The following is a 22,445-nucleotide window of genomic DNA, read 5'->3' as shown; positions in this document are numbered from 1 at the left end:
ATACTTTCAGCTTTAGTTTTTAGACCAAATCCCTCTTTAAGTAGTTTCTGACAACCAACAGGGTAAGATCAACACTGCATATAAAAATAACTATAATTTAGAAATATTTTAGAAGTAACATTTAATGTGAAAATAAACATATTTGAGCTACAAATAGCAAAAACCTACAACCCAAGAGCCATACATGAGTTATGCCAAATACTCAAAAACTGAAATCTTCACATAGACCTTATAGTCTAAGTTGCTAAAAGCCTAAACTATAAACTTTTCAGTTTTAAAACCTATCAAGGGGGGCCTCACTGATGGCGCAAGGGGTGGCACAAGCACTATCAAGCTACTGCCAGCCACCGCAGCACTGAGTTCTATCCCCCGCCAAGGAGCTAACCCACATGGTGCAGCAGACCTCTCCTGTCTCGCCTGTTGCTCCCCTCAGCAGTGTATCTCAGTCAATCCACCTGTTCTGCTCCACACTCTATGTCTGGTGAACCCTCTCACCCCCCACACCTCTGGCCTGCACCCCAGTTCTTGTATGCATAAATAAATCTTTTTTAAAAAAATAAAATCTATCAAGACTCAAATGTCAAAACACTGATTTCATGTAGACCATCTTCATTAATATTTAAATGCCTTTATACAGGAGGAAAAGTTTCGAAGCTTTTGAGAAATTTCTTAACAGAGCTCTTTGAACATCCTAATCTCTTCCCCCATGAAATAAAAACTTTATGTTCTGTCTCATTAAGTCATTTTGAGAATTATAAAAGATAATGTATATAAAATGCTAAGCTCACTATCTGGCACATAACAAACCCTGAACGAGCAGTAAAACATAATGCAGCTGTTGTTTCTCACATTATAACTTCACTGTGTCAAAAGTCAAGGACTTACTGATCCCAGACACTAATCCATTCACTAGTAAAAAATTTTATCTTAAAATTTTTGGATAAGGACCAAGCATTTAAAAATACATATCAGCTGGGCCTCCCTGGTGGCGCAAGGGGTTAAGACGCAACCTATAGCAGGAATCTAGAAAACTTAAATAAGGGACCAGGAAAATGAATATAAGAAAGTAAAAATCAAAATCAACAAAAAACTATGAACCAGAGACACTTTTTGGGGGGTGGGGGGCGGGAGGGGAAGGATTGGGGTCAGAATGGGGCGTTTGCAATTGTATGGGGAATATAAAAATAAATTTATTATTTAAAAAAATAAAAATAAATAAAAGTAGAGGCAATTTCAACAGAAAAAAAATAATAAAAAAAAAAATTAAAAAAGACAGTGGCAAAAAAAAAAAATTAGGAAATCTGGGAAAAGAATACACAGAAACTTTTTATATTATTATTACAACTTTCATTAGCCTGAAATTATTTGCTTTATTTCAAATATTTTGAAATTATTATTTTTTTTGTCTGAAGTCAAATGTTTTGGGAAAATAAAATGTGAGAAAATGAAAAAAATAAATAAATATTGTGACTCATAAAACAAATATTTGAAGTAATAATGAAAAATAATTTTGTATGAAGATTATATGGATAATAGAAATAATAGTAAAATATATTAAAATTAAAAAAAAAAAAAAAGACGCAACCTATGAAGCTGTCTCCAGCCACTGCAGCACGAGTTCCATCCCCAGCCAGGGAGCTACCCACATGGCCCAGCAGACCTCTCCTGACTCGCCCACTCCTCTCGTCAGCAGTGTATTTCAGTCAATCTGCCTGTTCTGTTCCCCAATCTGTTTCTGGTGACTCCTCTAACCCCCCATACTTCTGGCCTGAATCCCAGTTCTTGTATGCATAAATAAATCTTTAAAACAAATAAATAAAAATATATCAGCAAAAATATCAGGACTAGCTAACATTAATAACTACCTCATAAACCTTTTACTTCTATAAAATTTATCATAAAATTGATGGTAATTAAATAAGTATCCCTTCCAACATTTAAAAAATGGTGCACAGAAGTATACCAGAAACTATATGTTATCCCTCCCTGAATATCTTCAAGGCTTATTTGAAAACAACACAGACTCATGATGATGGATTAAGTAACCCGGATGCTTCTTTTATACACAAGGCATAACACATAAAAGATACTACTCCAAATTTCAAGAACTTTAAGTAATTTTCCTGTAATATTCTCAGGAAATAAAAAACCTAAATCAAACCAACTCCTAATACACATAAACACAAGCTTTCAGAAAAGGGAGATTTTTTTAATTTAAAGGCTCTTATGTCAATTCAGAATTGGGGGTGAGGAACAGAAAGATGACAAATCAATTAGTATTTACTAATTAATAAGCAGTTGATAACAACCACCTAAAATATTGTTTTTTTCTATTTCCTTCTACCATGCTCTATTTCCCAGGGTTCTGCCCCAGGTCATCATTTTTCAAGTAACAAGGAAAGCAGCATTCCTAAGGCTCTCAATAAAACTTCAAAAAAAAAAAGTAGAATGAGGGAATACTGTCCTGGATAAACAATAATTCTCCAATATGCATTTCATTGTTTGCATTCTTCTAGAATCCAGAAGATACTACTAAATGAGTATTTCCATGTATGCCCAATAGACATCTCAACTTGATCAGTAATGAAGAATGGCTCACTATGAGTCTTCATTTCTAAACCTTAAACACCCATCTGTACTGAATTCCTTCTCAGGGAATAAGCTTTATCTAACCCATAGACCCTCACTCAACCTAGAAACTCTGGAGTCATGTCAGTGTCTTTTTCAGAAACAAAATCAATCTTAACCTAATCCAATTGCTCCTGCTTTCTCAACTTCTTCCCAACCTTCCGATCCATTCTCAAGGTCCTATATAATTTTTACCTTCATCACTGCTCATTTCTGGGATGTACTAGTACTCTACATGGGTTTCTGGCTCCAAAATCATCTCCAACTAATCTTCTTTGTAGTAGCGATTAACGTTTCTAACAACACTACTCCTGCTTCAAAATCAGTCATGCCAGGGTAATGAAGTCCAAACCATTCTATATGATATTAAAAATCCTTTACAATCTGGGGGAAAAAAACAGCTTCTCTGCAACTTACTCCACAAAACATGAATCTTGTCACATTGAAATCTTAAAATGTCATGTTTCCTCATGTCTTCATACTTCAGCTCACAATTTTTTATGTCTGAAATATACCTCCTACTCTTACCCTGGATTCTTGCTTTATTAAAAATAGGCTCGGATAACAGGGTGCAAAATTTGCAGTAAAGTGGCAAAATGGAACAACAGAACTAGAAAAAGCCAATCCAAGTACTAACTTTCTGATTATAACTTAAAAGGTTTCTATACAAAAATTAAAATATATATAACAGCTTGCATCTCTGTATAAGGAAGATCACCATTTCTTTTTTTTTCCACTGTCTGACCACACACTCTTTAAGTATACAAAGGGTAATATATAACTGATCTTTAAGAAACTACATTTAGGGGCCTCCCTGGTGGTGCAGGCAGTTGAGTGCCGCACTGTGAAGCTGTCCGCAGCCTCTGCAGCATGGGTTTGATCCCGTCTGGCAGGCGAGAATCCCACATGGCGAGGCAGACCTCTCCTGTCTCACCCGCTCCTCCCCTCAGCAGTGTATTTCGTCAGTCTGCCTGTTCTGTTCCCTGCTCTGTCTCTGGTGAATCCTCTCATCCTCCCGAGCATCTGGCCTGTACACCGGTTCTTGCATAAATAAATAAATCTTTAAAAAAAAAAAAAGAAACTACATTTAATGTCAAAACCACAAATGCCATCTTTGGATAAAATCACAAACCCATGATCAATTAAACAATCTTATTTAAATAGTAGTATCACTTCAACAAGCTACTCTCTCAAACGTCAATGAGTTTGAGAAATCCTATAGCATCAAATGATCTTACCTTTAACAAAGTAATAAATTAACTGTGAGAAAATACTCCATTCATTAGGGCAGATCTGTAAAGTAAACAGTGTTGTGCAACCCATGGCAAAGATGGAAAGTTAGTAGTAAATATTATAAGTTACTTCAGCACTTCCTCTTACACTAAATAGTTTGCTTTTTAATGCATACATGACACATTGTTCCACATAAATATAATTACTACTTGGAGGTTATCAAAGAAAATACCTTTGGAAATGATTTTTAAAAGTATTCAATATGTTCACAAATCAAATTTCTAATAGTCAAAAATAATAAACATATAGGGGCCTCCCTGGTGTCACAGCAGTTAAAAGTCTCAGCACTATCGGTGGTTATCGCCAGTCACTGCGGCATGAGTTTGAACCCAGGCCAGGGAGTTAACCCACATGGCACAGCAGCCCTCTCCTGTCTCACCCACTGCTACCCTCAGCAGTGTATTTCGTAGATCCGCTTGTTCTACTCCTCACTCTGTCTCTGATGAGCCTTCTTACCCCCTGCACCTCTGGCCTACACCCAGTTCTTATATGCATAAATAAAAATGAATCTTTTAAAAAATAAAGTAATAAACATATAATCTCCAATCAAAAGTTAAAGCTCAATCAAGAAAAATCATATTTTACATTTAGTAATAAATTATATAAAAATACTATGTGAATTATTATTAGATTCTTATTAGAAACTTACTATACATAAAGCACAGCACAGGGATAATCAATTTCTTACCTTTAATGAACAATAATATGCTAAAGTTTACATCTTCCTAAATACTAAAAGATAATATATGAACTGTAAATATGAGTTAATTCTTTTAAAACCCATAATAAAGAAATTTTAAAGGATACTGATCTGTCTGTGGTCTTCGAAAGTTCTCTGGAAGATTGGCTTCATAGAGTAGTCTTGCTTTAGTATTTCCCATATCTTGCATGCACTATAATTAAAAAAATATATCAAGTATTTTCATTACTCACATGAGCATCAAAAGTAATGCTACACATACCTACATACACACAAATGAATATAACATTTGTTACTTTCAAATACTACTTTCTACCTAGAAAGGTAGTTTAAATCACAACCATGAAATTAATTACTCAAGTTCAAGAAGCAGATTGTTTTAATCTTTAACATTTTTTCAACATATGTGTATCCACAGTTTTATAACTTCTTTTCCTATGAAAACAATACCATTTTTATTGATGCTCACTACTTCTAAAAGTGGATTCCAGGTTGTCCATGGCATTACTACTGTCTTAAATATTCCTGAACTATGCTGCCACTTCCAAGGCTAACAAGTCAAAATAACACTTCTTCATTTGAGCTTCAAAATAGAAATAGTGCTCACCCAGAATGTTACAAACATGGACTGATTTCTTTGTGGTTATTAAACCTCTTTGACATTCTGCTGAGGGCTATGGACCCACTCCCTACCAAAACAAAAATAATGCCTAATGGTCAAATTTTCCATACAGGTCCAGGAGCAACACTACCTCCTCCTTCCTTTCTCTACATAAAACCATACAGTAAGGAGGCATAAAATACTCTGATATTCATTCAACCAGTTAAATTAAGTTTTAGTGTTATCTATGAGTAAGGAATAGTCAAACAGTATTTGTTGGATATTCTATTAAGTTAGAAACTATAATATTTACCAAAAAATACACCATTACTACTTTTCATCATGTATAGTGTTGAGTTCTTTAAAATGTTTTAACTGGTAGAATGATCAGTTTTCATAATTTCTATTTTTCCCCTGATTTCTTAAATAGATGCTCCATATTCCCAAGAAGAAAGCCAGATTTAACAAACCAACCAGATGGCAACCTTGAGTTCTAATCATTAAGTGTGCACAGAATCATGTACAGGGACTTTTCTTCCAACCAAGAGTTTTATGGTACATTAATTTCTAACGTACACTCAATTTTGAATATCTACTCAACCCCACCTCAACCTAAGTATTCTTTGCAGAGTAAACAAGATTTGCAAGTCATTCCTCTAGAAGTGGTGAGTAAATGAAGTAACTGGGACCGTTACTGGGGTGGGGGGATGAATATAAGGGATAGTAAACCAAAAAAAGAATTATCGGGGTTTTGTCATTTAGGTCTGGAAAGAATACAGAGGCTAAGGCGAAATAAATCCAAGCTTCAAAAAGTGTATCAGATGAGGGGGAAAACCTATACAAGATAAGCTGAGAATACAAGGTCGGAGGGCTCTTACTACATCATGATGCATACTAGCATCAAGTCAGCAGTATGAGTAGACCTAATATGCAATTCTATGTGTGCGGTAGAGGAGGAAGAGTTGAGAAACTTCAGTATAGCTCACACTTCCTGAAAACAGAAAAATGTTTTCCACCTCAAGCATTCAAATGACTGCATTTTTGTGCTACGGTGGGAATTTGGAAGTAGAGATGATGTTATATAATATAAAGGCATAAAACAGTTGGAAAGAACTACACCAATAAAAACTGTCAGTTTATACAATATCTGCAATGAAGCAATGAGTAGTTTAGACACTGCTCACTTAAACTATGAAAGTGAAAAAAATTGGAAAGTAACTATCAAGCAAATAAAAAGTACATAGAAAGTTAACAAAATTATTAACACTAAAAACAGTAATGTACATGGCAAGCTCACTTGTTACATTTGTTTTCATATTTTATCCTATGTTACATTTGTTTTCATATTTTAACATTTCTGCAACAGGAATGCATCTTGGGTCTCCCTGCTGGCACAAGGGGTTAAGCATAGCACTATGAAGCAATCTGCAGCCTCTGCAGCACAAGTTCAATCCCCAGCCGGTCAGGGAAAAACCCACATGGCACAGCAGACCTCTCCTGACTCGCCTGCTGCTCCCCTCAGCAGTGTATTTCAGTTAATCTGCCTGTTCTACTCCCCAGTCTGTCTCTGGTGAATCCTTTCACCCTCCCACATCTCTGCCTGTACCCAGTTTGTATGCATAAATAATAAAAATTAAAAAAAAAAAAGAATGCATCTTACAATTGATGCTGTCTTACAATTATCTTTTAGTTCATAACATGCAGGTGCTTTCCCACAATCATTGATAGCTTATAGTCAACGAATATAACTGAACATATTTTATATAAATAACAGTCTATTTAATATGATCATTATTTTAGCAAGATAATAATTAGAAACAAGGCTTGTGTATATTATACCAAATTATTTAATGTTATTCTAGTGACGCTATCTATCAAAAACAGAATGGGGAAAGGAGCCTAAAAATCTAAAAGAGAGAAGGTAAGAGAAATGAAGAACTATTATTTATACAGGAGACAACTGCCAAATAGTGACCGGAAATAGGTGAGTGAGTATAAGTTACCTGGGAATGTGGAATCAAGGATTCAATGATTTCACAGATGTAGAGATTATTTATTTGGTAAGGAGAAGGAATTCCAGGTTCTAAGTTTTAAAACAGAATAGAGAAAGGTGGGAGGAAGGTAAGCAATGAAAAGATCAGTGGCAATTAAAAGGTAAACACTTTGGAGATGGTTAGAGCAGGGGAAAAATAAGCTGGCATTTTTAGGAGGTGATAGGAAAACGAGTGGTAGTTGTCTCTGAGTCAAGATACTACAAGGTAAAAGCCCTACAGAACACTTATCAAGAATTGTTCTGTTGGCACTGATGAGCAAACTATCTCCCAACTGTTGTAAGAAAACAGCCTAATGGTTACATATTTACATACAGATAATATATATTATTAAAAACTGCATTTATTAGTAAATATTGTAATCTAATCTTATATATATGCAATATAATATGCAGTAAATACTTGTCATATACACTATGAAATTTTAAATTTTGAAAAACCCTGATTTAGGCAGAAATATACTAGTTTGACAGAAAAGGAAAGTGAAGCTGCAATATCAGCCGTCAGTAGTTTAGATATCTCAAGCTGCATCCCATGGAACTGGCAGTTATGTCTTACAGTACTTAATACACACACACTAGACTTTTTGCTTTAGAGGTTCAGTTTTTATTTTAATTGAAGGACAAAGGTTTATTTTATGATTTTTCTATTCAGTAATAAAATTAATCAGTTTCAGGACTGGATTAGGATCAAGTTTTCTCATTCCCAATTCTTACCACCAGCTAGTCAAAGTAAGTACCTAAGAAATTTCATCACAAAATAAAAGTAGTAAATATTGCCTCCATAATTAAAATATTGTTTCTTTCACTAAAACATTATTCCTTTTTGTCTAGGTTTACATCCAAAAGGCTTTAGTAAAATTCACTGACTTTTAGGAGAATTTTAGTTGATTATCCTTAGCAATTCTATGATTCAGTTTTCCAGGGCTGAGGTGAGCAAACTGGTTGCAAAAATAAAGAGGAGGGGGGCCTCCCTGGTGGCACAAGGTGTTAAGTCTCAGCATTATCAAGCTATCAGCAGTCACTGAAGCATGAGTTCAAGCCCAGGCCAGCCAGGGAGCCCACCCACATGGGACAGCAGACCTCTCCTGTCTCACCCACTGCTCCCCTCAGCAGTGTATTTCAGTCTGTCTGCCTGTCCTGTTCCCCACTCTGTCTCTAGTGAATCCTCTCCCCCACCACACCTCTGGCCTGTACCCCAATTCTTGTATGCATAAATAAATCTTTAAAAAAATAAAGAGGAGGGATAATAAAGAGAATATATACTTCTTTTAAAAGAAAAAGTAAGCTTTATATTTTTAATTATTTTTAGCTACAGTGACAAGTTATGGGTAACTAACAACTTCTACCATCTGGTTTCCTGGGAATCAAGCCAAATCTAAAATATAATACATCATTCTGAAAAACTTAAGTTATCCAAATCTAGTTTTACTTCTTCAGTGAGAGGGATACTTGTAAGGCTATCATATACACTATTAAAAATTCAAAAATCTTATGTCATTCCCTGTCAATATTTTTTTCTCTTCCTCTTGTATATCAAGTATGAAAAGGAAAGACTTGGGGCTTCTCTGGTGGCACAGGTGTTAAAGTCTCAGTACTATCACGCTATCGCCAGCCACTGCAACGAGTTTGAGCCCCAGACAGAGAGCTAAGCCCACATGGCACAGCAGACCTCTCCCGTCTTGCGCACTGCTCCCCTCAAAAGTCTATCTCAGTAGATCTGCCTGTTTTGCTCCCCACTCTGTCTCTGGTGAAGCCTCTCACCCCTGCACCTCTGGCCTAGGCCACAGTTCTTGTATGCATAAATAAGATAAATATTGGGGGTGGGGGAAAGGAAAGACTTAGTTACTTAAGTTTCTATTGTTAGCTTTTAAAATATTTTAAAATAGGTATTTACTCAAAAATAAACTATGTCTCATCTCAAAATAAGATTTAAGTCAAGCATCCAGTGAACAGAAAATGTACTGATCATTTCTTGAGAAAGAAATGATTACATAAATAATTTAAATACAAAGTTAACATTCATTCTCACCTTAAGAAAAATATATTAATATACTGAGAGTCAAATGAAATGGGTATTTCATAGTTATGATAAATATCATATAGCTAGAACATTTTAAAATTAATGTTATTTGTTTCCATTTGGTCTGTTCTCATTTTATACATTATATGTTATTAAAGAGATTAATTTTGCAGTTTTTGATTGAACAATTTTCATCCAAAAATCACCACTGTTATAACTGCAAAGGAAGACTTCACGTGAAATATCACACTCGCATTTAAGAATCTCAAAACCTATTAAAAGCATTTTGTCTTCGTCAACTCATGATCTATGTGTTTTCACTTTCCACTTAATCCAGTACATAGAACAACACCTGCCCAAAGTTTCACACATTACTTGACATACAATTTCAGAAAGTATTAATTGAACTGAAATGTTGAAAAGCAACTAGTAGCTAATATACTGTCACTACAATCTAATATAGATGAATAATATCTATTTCTGAAAATTTCTATGTAGAAAACATTACTCAATCCTATTTTCTGCACAAAAACAAAAAATGTTTTTATAAAAAATTTTAAATTAAGTTTATAGAGACTGAAGAAAACTGGGGTGTTAAACTTTTAATTGGTATCTTTTTATTGGATTTGTGTAATAAATTGCAACATACAAATATGACAAGTAGGAATAAAAATGGGCTGAATCAATAAAGGGGCAAATGTGTGTATTAGGAAATTTTATTTTTATGTAATTAATAGTATTGTCTGTGTACATATGTATTTACACATATGTGTATATTTTTAAACAATGTTTTATGTCAATGGGGCATCTTCAGTGGGGGTAGGAGGGGACAATTAAGCTACACACAAAAACACTTTCACTGAAAAAAATGGCGCCTTGAAATGTGAAGGTAAAAGGTAATAGGAACAGACAGAAACAAAAATGTACACAAGTTTATGTCCTTGTCAATATCAAAAAATAATAAAGGACAACAAAATTACAGGCCAACTGGATTTCCAAGTTAATGACTCATTCTTCTATTGGCAAAACTAAGTTTTTTCTTTATTTTAATCTTCCAAAATCTTGGAAGGCAGAGCTCTTTGTAGATGATAAAATTACTCAGGGTATGGCTTCTATTTGTCGTAGTCCACCTGAAGCCAAATACATCAATTAAGTCTAGATTCAGCAACTACGATCAATTATTATGCCCCCTTGGACCTCCCCGCTCTCCTTCCCCTTGTGCATTCTCCCTCTCTTCTCAGTACCTACCTCTTGTCCCCAGTATGTTTCCTAAACTTTCTCCTTCAGAAGTACCTAGTCAACAGCCATTTTATAGTAAAATTAAAATTCTTACTAATGTATTATTTCAGAAAGTTATCTGTATGGTTTTCAAAAATTTTTATGTCTGACTTGTCCTTTGACGTTTACTGACCGCTTCCAAAGTGCAATCAATGGGAAAGAGCAACAGAATAACATTTAAAAAAAGGCCAAAATTACGTATTACTTTATTGCAAATGACTATGTTATATGTTATAGCTTGGCAATTAGATCTAAATTCCCAATGGCAAAAATGCAAAACATTGAAATAATCAATAGAATCTTACATATTAGTGCATAAAGGAAGGATGCTACATATCTACATTACATCTAGAGAAAGGTAAAATATGTAAATTAAAACTCTTCTAACCCAATTTTCTGAGGAAAAGATGGGGGACAGAATTTTTTAGGTCAAAAGACTATTGAGAAAGGTTATAAAAATAGCTATAAATGTGTATTACCAATATGTTCATATATACATGTAAAATATTCCACAAAGAATACACAAGAAACTTATAAATATGGTTGTTCATATGGAGGGAAGTTGAATGACTAAAAGAAATGGGAAAGATTTTACTTTACAGTTTTTGTCCCCTCTGAACTTTGTATCATATTATTTCTCATTCCCCACACAATAAAATAATAGAGGGGCATTATATTAACCCTACATTGTTTCTTAATAAAATACTATGCAGAGGGAGCCTAACTAGGCCAAACAGTATCTGAATCAAAGCAAGGAGATTTCCTCCTCACTGTTATCTTCCACTCTCCTTGGAAAACAAAATCTTCTGATGATCAAAGAGGTTATGAATCAAATCAATATGTTTTAAAAAATCTCATCCAGCCAGATCTTACCCTCTACATACATTCACAGTATAAACATGTCCAAGCAGATCTTACCCTCAAGATATACTCAAAGTATAAACACAGCATTGATTTACCACATCTCTTTCTGTATCATCATTTTCTTAAAGAAACAGTTGGTAAGGAGTACATCACTGAAATTTCAATGTACTTTTTTTTGCTTCTTAAAATTTCAATCTTTGTTTTTGTGTGCAAGAGGGAATACTACTTGCTCTACTGTTTTTTATTCATTCAGATTTTTAGAATATAGAGAATAAGACTTCCAACTGACTTAACTGAATATATTTTTAAAATGTATCTTAATTAAATATAGAAAATGATATTTGCAGTTCCTGATTAAATTCTTCTTGTGATTGACTCACCTCTACTACCACTTGAAATTTTCCAGAATAGTTCTCTATCTTCCTCTCAAAAGCCACCAGGACTTCTTGCATAGGAGCAAGCTTTTCAGGACTGGTTTCAAGATCTTTTGGGTTCCAGCTGCTGGAAAAGAAGGGCCACCATTTTTGGTCTCAGGAACTCTTTGGAAATACTTAATACAGAGTCCATTCCTTCTGTTTTCATAAAACTCTGTTTTAGGGGAGTGTTCTCTTTCTGTTTTTGTAGTTTTTATGTACTAAGTAGACCACACATTTAAAAATTAAAAATTTTAAATGATGGGAGCCTAGACATACCAATTTTATATTTTCAATAATTTCCAGATACTCTCAGATCTTAGTTTTCTATTGTAACATTTTCTAGTTACCACAAATTCAAAAAGGATTTTTAAGCAATAAAATTAAACACCGTTATGATAAAGTTGAAAGAATTTCACATCACATTTTTTGTCATTCCTATTCACTATGAAAGTCATACCATTTGAAGTCCAGGAATAAATCACTATTTTCATGTAGTTGCTTAAGGTCCAGTTCAGGAGTCATACGGGACTTGCCCCTTTTCTGTTGCAAATCTTAGCAATTCAATATTTCATGTACACTACACCTATTAACCCTAGTGCCACTACTTTAGTTCAAGATCTAGTTACCTCCTGCTTAGGCCATTGCAGGAACAAGCCCACCAGATTTATGTTCTTAAAAGAAACAATCTCAGATGTCACACCCAGCTGAGTCCATATTCCCATTCTCTATCATTCACAAGGATGAAAACTAAACCAGACCCTGGCTGCATCCCCTCCCCTTGTATAACATACATAACTATCTTCAATACGTTAGTCACAGAAAACTACCTTACTTTTCTCTTCCATTTCACTGCCTGGAAGACCGTCTGCCATTACAATTAGTATGTTTTCAGAAATTTATGTACAAATTCACTATAAAAATAGTAAAGGAAAATTTAAAAAAAAATGTTTAGAACTTTTATCACTAGGTACTGATAATGTTTTAACAAAAAAAAAAAAAAGAGGAAACACTATTAAATGAGTGATTTGGAAAAGATCACCCACCATTTAGTTAACTGAGCCAAAACCAGAATGCGTAGGTCTACCAAGTTCCAGACCGTGCTTTAACAATGTCTGATATCCTTTTTATCATTATCTTCTTATAAAGCAGGGAAAAGAAATAACTGCATCTCTATTAAAGAATTATATGCAATTAAAGTAGTAGTATGTTTCCAGATGATCCATGCATACAGGCATTCTTTCATTGTCACCTAAAAATTTCTTATTAAATATAGCACTCTATATGGGGATACAAACCCTTATCTTCAGGCAGTTTATTATTCCTTTAGTTATACTTTCAATTCTACCTAGATCAAGCAGTACAGAATTAAGAGTTAAATTAACAAGACTTCCACTAGGAAACATCTTAATATCCTGTTCACTGCTTTGAAACAATGAAGCCAATCTCCAGAAATAGAGAATTACAGTCTATTACTAACCTTTTTAAAAGTTTAATACAACTAACAAACCAAGAGAAAGAGGAAACTATAGAGCATAATCCTATACATTAAAATTAAAAAATAAATGTGACTTTCCCCAAATGGATTGTTTAAAAATGCCAACCTGCTATTTAATTTCATAGATTAAATTTTCTTATAGAGAGCATTACGTTTCTTCCTTCACTTCATCCTGCGTATTCAGGCATACACAGACTCAGCACTGTAACATGCCCTCTGTTCTTTGAGAACACATTTAATGACCCTACAAGGGGAAAACATTAAGTTGAATCTCAATCAAGTTAAAATATTATGTACATGAGGGCCTCCCCTGGTGGCGCAGCAGTTGAGCACTGAGGTGCGAGGCTGCCCGCAACCTCTGCAGCACCGGTTCATTCCCCTGCCACCAGCAAGGGTTCCACCAAAAAAAAAAAAAAAAAAAAAAAAAAGAAAGAAAAAAAAATTATGTACATGAAGCTATAAGTTGAAAAATTCTGTCACCCTGATGGCATTGTAATGAAAACACCTCCCACAAAATAAGAAAAAAGTTGTTTGATCAGGGGTTTTCTTGAACAAACATATACTACCAATGCACTGAATGGTTTACTGAAAGTATATTATGTGCCTGGTTCTATAAGGCACTATGAAAATGTATCTAAGGGCCTCCCCTGGTGGTGCAGCGGTTGAGCGCTGGGCTGCAAAGCTGCCCGCAGCCTCTGTAGTGCTGGTTTGATCCCTGGCTGCCGGGCGAGGGATCCACATGGTGTGACAGACCTCTCCTGCTGCCCGCTGCTCCCCTCAGCAGTGTACTTCGGTCCTTCTGCCTGTTCTGCTCCCCACTCTGGCTCTGGTGAATTCTCTCACCCTCCTGCACTTCTGACTGTACCCAGTGCTTGTATAAATAAATAAATAAGTCTTAAAAAGAAAATGTATCTAAGTAAATTACAATAAAAACCTGCAAAGATTAAACAAAGTTCTAATGGACACAGATCAAATATGGTTAAATCATAGAGCTCTCTCCCAAATAACTTTTTTTAACTGGAATTTTCTTATATTGAATATTGCTTGTCATAGGAATTCTGTAATAACAGCAAAAGTTTTTGAAGCTCTCAGAAGTTTCAGACAGATAGGCAGCAAGGGGAGGATCAACTAAAAAGAGTGCACAACTAGATAGAAAAACCAAACATGCTTGGATAATACATTATTAACCCCACAAGTACCAAAATGTCACTGGGTAGGGATAAATCACTGATGACCACTAGATCAGCATTATGCCTACAACTAATAGAGAATCAGGTGTATCTGAGCACTGATTACAATACTAAGAGATACAAGCTGGAAATTACAGTAAACCAATTTAAAGAAAGCATATGAATTGAAAAGGATTTTTACCTAAGCCAACAGCAATTAAAAACAAAGGTCCACAAAAAGCTCAGAACAGGGGTAAAGTATAGCCTCTACAAACTCTCAAAATAAAACCAACAAGTTTCCCTTTCAGGAAGGGCCCTTAAATGAGGAGACACTCCTGGAAATTAAATCAAAATTGAACAATAAGGAATAATGAAGATAAAGAGAAGGCCCAGATAAAAGTGCAAGAAAGTAACAGCACACAAAAATCTCAGAAAATAAGCAGCCTTTTGAACATTACATGAAAACAACTCGAGAGGTCTGTGAAGTTGGTAAAGTATCTTAAAATCAATTCCCTCTAAAAGTAAACTAAAATCACATAAAAATGACCAGCATAAAAGAATCAAGGTCAAAGCACAATTATTAGGAGAGACTAAGAAGCACAATAAAAATCTCTAAAATGAAACTACACTAGAACAAATATGCCCAGAAAACAAATCAAAACTATAACTTACTAATTCACAATGAACTGAAAAACATATACAAGCTATGAAAAGGCATGCAATATGAGTTAAGGGAAAAGAAGTTACAAAAGAACAAATCAGAAATTTAATTAAAACTCAGGAATAATGCCTGCCTGGGGTTAAAGTTTCAGCTCTATCAAGCTATCGCCAGCCACAGGACATAAGTTCTCTCCCCAGCCAGGGAGATAACTCACATGGCACAGAGGCCCTCTCCAGTCTTGGTTGCTGCTCCCCTCAGCAGTGTATTTCAGTAGGTGGGCCTGTTCTACTCCCCACTCTTTTTCTGGTGAATCCTCTCACCACAAGTTCCCATGCCCCAATCCCCTATCTCTGGCCTACACCCAGTTTCTTGTATGTAAGTATGTAAGTTTCTTGTATGTAAGTAAAAACAAATCTTTAAAAAAAAAAAAAAAAACTCAGGAATAAAGTGAAAAGTACCCAGGGAAAATGAAAAATATCAGAGTTAAGAATGAGGTCCAATTTACAGGCGACGGAATCACTAAAGAGAATACTCAAACTAGAAAAAAGAATAGTAAAAGCTAATTTTTTAAAAGTCACTGTAATAAAAAGTTTTGAAATTACAACTTAAAGAGCACACCACATGTAAGAACTTTTTGTCTAAACGAAACCTCTTCAAGACGCAGTGAAACAGGACAGTATCTCTTCCTGCCCCCTCAGATAAGTACTCTTATCTGTTGCATTTAACAAGTCTGTCTTGTCTTCTTGCTCTCTAAGGAAAAGGAAGGGCATCCCTAAGAAGATAATAAGGAAGTTAAACATCAGGTGTTAACAAAGCAAGCTGGTGCCCACCTGAAATCTCCATATGCCTGCATCAAAAGGACATGCTGATTCTTCCCATCTCCTCTTTGCAGACCCATGCCCATCTCCCCTTTTTTCTACTCCTTTGTATAAATACCCCAGCCCTCTGCCAAAGAGCAGGACAGTGGTCTCTCAGACAAGAGTCTGCTGCCCACCTCACTTTGTCGACAAATTAACCTACTTTCCTTCTCTTCAAACTCTGTTTACTTTTACTGGCTGAGGGAAACTGAGGCTGGTGTTCAGTATTATTTATATTTAAATATGTATAAATTAAACATAAAAGCACAAAAGGAGATATATTATGCAAATAGTATTCAAAAGAAACCTACAGTGGCTACAAGTGAATGCATCAAAAAAATGATACATATATACCACTGCTGTGCAATAAAAAGATAATGTGAGTCAGTTATATCGTTTTGAGTATCTCACTTAAAAAAATAAAAACAGGTAAAATTAATTTTAACAATATATTTCACTTTCTCCTCTGCAGAATCTCATGTAGAAAACAATAAATTACCTCACCATCATCTAAACATTTAAAAATAGTATCATGGGGCCTCTCTGGTGGCGCAAGGGGTTGAGTGCAGTGCTGTGAGGCTGTCTAAGGCCTTTGGGGGGAGAGTTTGATCCCCAGCAGGCTAGGGAGCAAGCCATGTAGCACAGCTGAACTCTCCTGTCTTGCTGCTGCTCCCCTCACAGCAGTGTATTTTGGTGCACCTGCCTGTTCTGCTCCCCACTATCTCTGATGAATCTTCTCACCCCCAGCAACTCGGGCCTGTACCCCACTTCTTAGGGGAAAAACAAGTATTATCATGAAGCTATTTTTTTCCAGTGAACTGGTAATTTAATTACTCACCATAACTATCTATACCGAGGAAAAAGGACCCATGCCGTACAATCTTGGCTCCTGCACCAAGCAAAACAAACCTGCACAACTGCACAATTTATACAGAATTTAAATTTCAATTGCCTATAAATATTCTAGTTTTTCAAGTTCCTGGTTTTACTTTTCAAAGATGTCAGAGGTACCTCACAAGAATGCTGTATATCTATTAACTGCAAGTCATTTTATTTCACAAAATTAATATGCTTTTAAATCATAAAATTTATCATCATCTACAGTCAGAAAAAACTAATGTGTATTTAACCAAGTTAATCCCCGACTTCCTACAATCCTTTAGATTCCAATTTTACCACTGGAAAAAGACAAAATATAATCACCAACATAAAAGAACCTGTAAATTTTAGTTCCTTTTTTAGCTACCAGAAGTATTTAAAGTATTTTGTTTTTTTACCTTATTCTCCCTGTTAATTGACCTAACTGATTAGGAATTGAAGGTGACACCACAGATATTTACCGACAAAAATTATTGAAACCCTGTGATTTTAGCTTAGGAAAAAAATTTTTATAAGATCAAAAGTTTAAGAGAAGCAGGTCAATATTATGATAAATCTATTGTAAACTAAAAGCTACCAAGTTACTTCTATGAACACAGTTTAATATAAATCTATATTCATTTAGCTAGTGTCTTTTTCCTTATGATACAAAACAGACAACAAAAATGTTTGTTAAAAACATTTTGTAACCTTTCAGACTAAAATCTGAGAATCTTACGATTCTTTTGCATTATCCAAGAACGCAAGTAACTTTGAGGTGGAATTTGATTTTTGGAAAAAGTTGAACTACATTCCTCAACATGTCATATCATCTTTATTCAGAGGCAAATAAAGAAAATGTTTTTTTGAGATGTTATGGTAACCAAAGAATAAGGACATAATCAAAGACTTTCAAGAATGAAAAAAGACTTCAGAGTTATCTAACCGACTCCCCAATTGCCCATTCAATGCTAGAATCCCACTATACATTTCCAAGTGGTTTCTCCAGCCTCTGCATAAACCATTCCATACAACAAACTCAGTATTTTCCAAGGCAATCAATTTCAGTTTTGGAGGGTTTAAAATACTGGAAAGTACTGCCTTTCTAGTACCTGTGTGTATTACCATGAAACTTCCACACACTGCCTTGTTATATTCTCTGTGGCTATTGTATTCTTAGAATTATAAAAGTATGTAGGAACACAGGGAGAAAAGGACAGAGATTAAGGCATAAATGAACAGACTGAAAATATGTAAGGCATATTGGAGGGAAATGCTTGAATTTTTCATTTTATCTTGTACATTCATTGCTTAAAATAGCAAGCATTATTCACAAAATTATATCAAAGACTATTCTCAGAATGCCATTAAAACAGTTAAGCATATATGGCATTCCTAGCACTGTAGTAGCCATCATAAGGACTACAAATACACATATAATAAAGAGTATCCTTAACCTAAGGATAAAGAAAATAGTGTAAAAGTCACCACTACATACATAAGTAGAAATTGGTACAAGAATGTTCTGTGTATCTTCACTGGGATGTTGGTGACACAGCAGAGACATTTACCAAGACACATAAAACTGGGCCTCCCTGGTGGTGCAAGGGGTTAAGATGCAGCACTATGAATCTACCCTCAGCCACTGCAGTAGGAGTTCGATCCTCCATCAGGGAGGTGACCCACATGGCACAGCAGACCTCTCCTGTTGCACCAGCTGCTCCCCTCAGCAGTGTATTTCAGTCAATCTGCCTGTTCTGTTCCCCACTCTGTCTCTGGTGAATCCTCTCACCCCCACACCTCTGGCCTGTACCCCAGTTCTTGTATGCATAAAAATAAATATTTTTTTAAAAAAGACACAAAACTCATGCATATCTCTAAATTGTTCTCTCTGTAATTACACCTCAATTTTAAGTTAAAAAAATAGTTTTATAGATTTGAATTATATGGAACATACCTACCACCACAGGAAATAGGATCTGCTTAAATATGAATAAGGAGCAACCACATTAGATAACTGACACAACTATTCATTTCAAAATGCCTTAATATCCAATATTGCTAAAAACGAATTATTTTTCACAAATATTCTCAGAAAGTAATTCATTATACTCAATAATGGATCAATTTGTTTATTCACCCAGTAAAAGACTTAGCACCCAACTTGTCACAGCAGATTCACTAGGATGCTAAATTAGGACTAGAAAGATATTTAAGGCAGCAATAATGGTAATTCCACATAATGAACAAGTGGACTAATACTACTAACACACAAGCTAATGTTATTGAATGTTTAACATGTGCCAGGTACTGTTCTAATTGTTTTACTCATATTAACTTATTTGATCTTCATAGCAAACTATAGAAGCAGGCACATTACCATTCCCATTTCAGAAATGAAGAAACTGACACACACACAGTGTGTCAGTTAAATAACCTAAATAACCTATGAGGATAATTCAGGTCTAACTGGCAGTCTGACTTCCGGGACAACATTTCTTGAACTCACTTTGTTCTTGCAGTTCTAGAATAAACTGCCTTGAAATTTTCTAAGCTAAAATAAAGGCTGTATGGATGGTATATATGGTATGGAGCCATAGGGACTTCCCCAACTACCTACTCATTTACATTTTATATAGTTTCAGAAAGCTTTTTATCAACAACTCTGACTTTCCTTGCAAGTACTCACAAGCTTTACCACAAGAATATTAATGTTTTTCTGTATAATTACCCTTCTGATTTAATTTTTAAGTAAAACTTCATTATCCACTCATTTGATTTTTAAAGTGATGACATCCTAACTTCTCTTCTCATCATGTAATTCTTGGAAGATAAGCTGTAGTATATGAAGCCATTGAAAGCATACTAGTGACAAGTAATAATCAAAAGTTTTGCATTCCAAAACACTGATTCTTATTTCAAGAGGTAGACAGTTCAAACTATACATGTAATGTTTAAATATAATTTCAAGGACTGTATGTTATTTAACAATCATTTTCCAAGTCCTTACATTTTAAATTATATAGTATGTTGCTATGCACCTATAACCTATTCCATAGGAAATCTGTAAACTTCAGTCTTTTGATTGGAAAGTTCTACTGGAGACTATAGGAAAAGAACAGCTGGTCACCTCCAATAACCTGCTATTCAACTCCTTTCCAAAGTCTTAGTTGAGGAAAATATTTCTGAAAACCTGAATTGTGCAGAGATTTCATATTTTATATTATCAAGATATATTTTCAAGCTACACCTCACATTTTCTTTAAGACAACTAAAAAACTACATCATGAAACTTGTTAGCACAGTATAGAAATGTTACTAAAAACATTGCTTCACATGCAGTGTTCATAAATTTCTGCTTCCTTGATATAACAAGTTTTCTCAATGGTCTTGAAAATACCTTAAGTATTTCCTTTATGCCCTTGCAGCAAAAAAAAAAAACCCAAAACTAACTTAAGACTGAACAAAATAATGTTTGATTTTATAATCTGAAGATTTCCATTCAATTTTCCCCCATTAGTACTCCTAAGGTTTAGTATTTTTAAATATTTAAATCTTAGCTAAATCTAGGATTTATTTTGGTATAAATGTCTTCAGTATAGAAATTTTACTTTCTTTAATCAAATCTGCATGTCATTTTTTTTTTTAACCCATTTTCCCCAGCAGTCTATTCTATTCTATCTACCCTTACCCTCATCCCATCGGTGCCATCTATTTTTTTTTTTCTGATTCTGAGGTTATACCATTCACTGAGCTTCAACTACATATATTTATGTATTTAGCCTTTATACAAATGAAAAATAATTCAAAAAGGACCTAAGAAGTATAGTATAATTTTCATATTTAAATTATAAATTAATTTTATAATTATAAATTTAAATTTACTTTGTAAATATAATTAAATTTATTAAGTAAATATAATTAAAATAAATTTATATTGTAAAAAATTATTTCTACTGAAAAATAATTACTTTTACAGGAGCAATCAACCTTAAGGATTCTGAGAATTTAAGATTCACACAAAAAATGGTAAGTTCTTAAAATTACAAATTTATCTAAACTAAATCATTCAACTCCAAATCACTCATTAGAATATTTGCTAATTGGGCAATCTTTCAAGTAATAGACCCTCTCTGGAAAATCAAGAACACCTCTGTACAGAAGGGAAATCCTTCAGGTTAGTTTTTAGGATAGAGGTGGTTTATTCTTTATCTTTACACAGGCTCCCTCTACTGACTGGAAAACAAAACAGATTATAGAATTACTCTGACAAATTTCATCAACACAAGAAAAAAGGCATCATTTTTAATGCATCCAAATTAACATTTTAGATAAAATAACATTAAAAACCACCTTTACTATCGGCCCAAGAAGAAAATAAACATCTGTGAACTGACTATTCAAATAACAGAAATTTTATATGTGGCACATCTCATTTTTTTATATACTCCTTTTCAACTTTCACATTTAGATGCAAAAACAGCTAAAGATTTTAAAATCATTTTAAATATTTCCAACAATTTATCCGTAAGGAAATATTTACCTGTATCTGTTCTGGTGTCCATTGGTCTAGGTTGACTGACTTAACCCTGGATATATGAACCCCAAGATTTCTATGGATTCCAGCGCATCTGATGCAAATAAACACACCAATATTCCAAGAAGCCCATCGGGGACCTAATCAAGGAGAAGAAACAAAGAAAAGCAAATATTAAAAACTAAAACAAGTATTATGACAGCATATCAGAAGCATTCTAGTTAGTTACACAATTATATACAGTCTTACAGAATTTACATGTCCCACTTTTCAAATGGTACTAGCAGCAGCTTGCTAACAAGACTTGTGGATTGGCTGTGCTGAAAGGTTATAAATTAACCTTCAAAAACCTTAATGTGTTTATTAATTTTGGTTTTCTAGAAACTTTTTCCCAAACCTATGAATTTATCACTAATTTCTGAGCAGTGTTTTCACAGAGCATCTTTGAACAAGTAATAATATCTCATAGTAAAACATGAGTCCTGGGGCCTCCCTACTGGTGCAAGGGGTTAAGATGCACTATGAGACAATCTTCAGGAGTTTGAACCCTGGCCAGGGAGCCACCCATGTGGTGCAATAGACCACTCCTGTCTTACCCACCGCTCCCCTCAGCAGTGTATTTCAGTGGATCTGCCTGTTCTGCTCCCCACTGTCTCTGGTGAATCCTCTTCACACACCACCCCCCAACCCTGCATCTCTGGTCTGTACCCCAGCTCTTATATGCATAAAAAAATCTTTTAAAAGAAAAACAGGGCCTCCCCGGTGGTACAGCAGATAGAGCACAGAGCTGTGAAGCTGTCCGCAAGCCCTGCAGCGCAGGTTCGATTCCTAACCAGGCAGGGAGATACCCACACAGCGCAACAGACCTCTCCTGTCTTGCCCACTGCTCCCCTCAGCAATGTCTTCAGTCCGTCTGCCCGTTCTGCTCCCCACTCTGTCTCTGGTGAATCCTCTCACCCTCCTATGCCTCTGGCCTGTACCCCAGTTCTTGTATAAATAAATCTTAAAAAAAAAA

General features: G+C 34.8%; 1 protein-coding gene across 4 annotated transcripts in view; it reads right to left on the bottom strand.

Moving 5' to 3' along the window:
• The window catches only part of SMAP1 (small ArfGAP 1), a 143,348-nt gene that overhangs the window by 83,051 nt on the left and 37,852 nt on the right, over positions 1–22,445 (bottom strand). For 3 of the 4 annotated variants that reach the window (XM_037519943.2, XM_054698913.1, XM_037519944.2), the window contains exons 2-3: positions 21,437–21,570; positions 4,729–4,814 (exon numbers count right to left, since the gene is read on the bottom strand). In XM_037519943.2, coding sequence (XP_037375840.1) covers positions 4,729–4,814; positions 21,437–21,570 — 220 coding nt within the window. Of the gene's footprint in view, positions 1–4,728; positions 4,815–11,817; positions 11,939–21,436; positions 21,571–22,445 lie in introns of those variants that run through there. The other variant, XM_054698914.1, reaches the window with a different exon arrangement.

Source organism: Talpa occidentalis, unplaced genomic scaffold (assembly GCF_014898055.3).
Source record: "Talpa occidentalis isolate TD23 unplaced genomic scaffold, MPIMG_talOcc4v2.1 talOcc4.2, whole genome shotgun sequence".
Taxonomy (NCBI): Eukaryota; Metazoa; Chordata; class Mammalia; order Eulipotyphla; family Talpidae; genus Talpa; species Talpa occidentalis.
The sequence above is the reverse complement of the archived record's forward strand: the minus strand, read 5'-3'. Positions and strand labels throughout refer to the sequence as shown.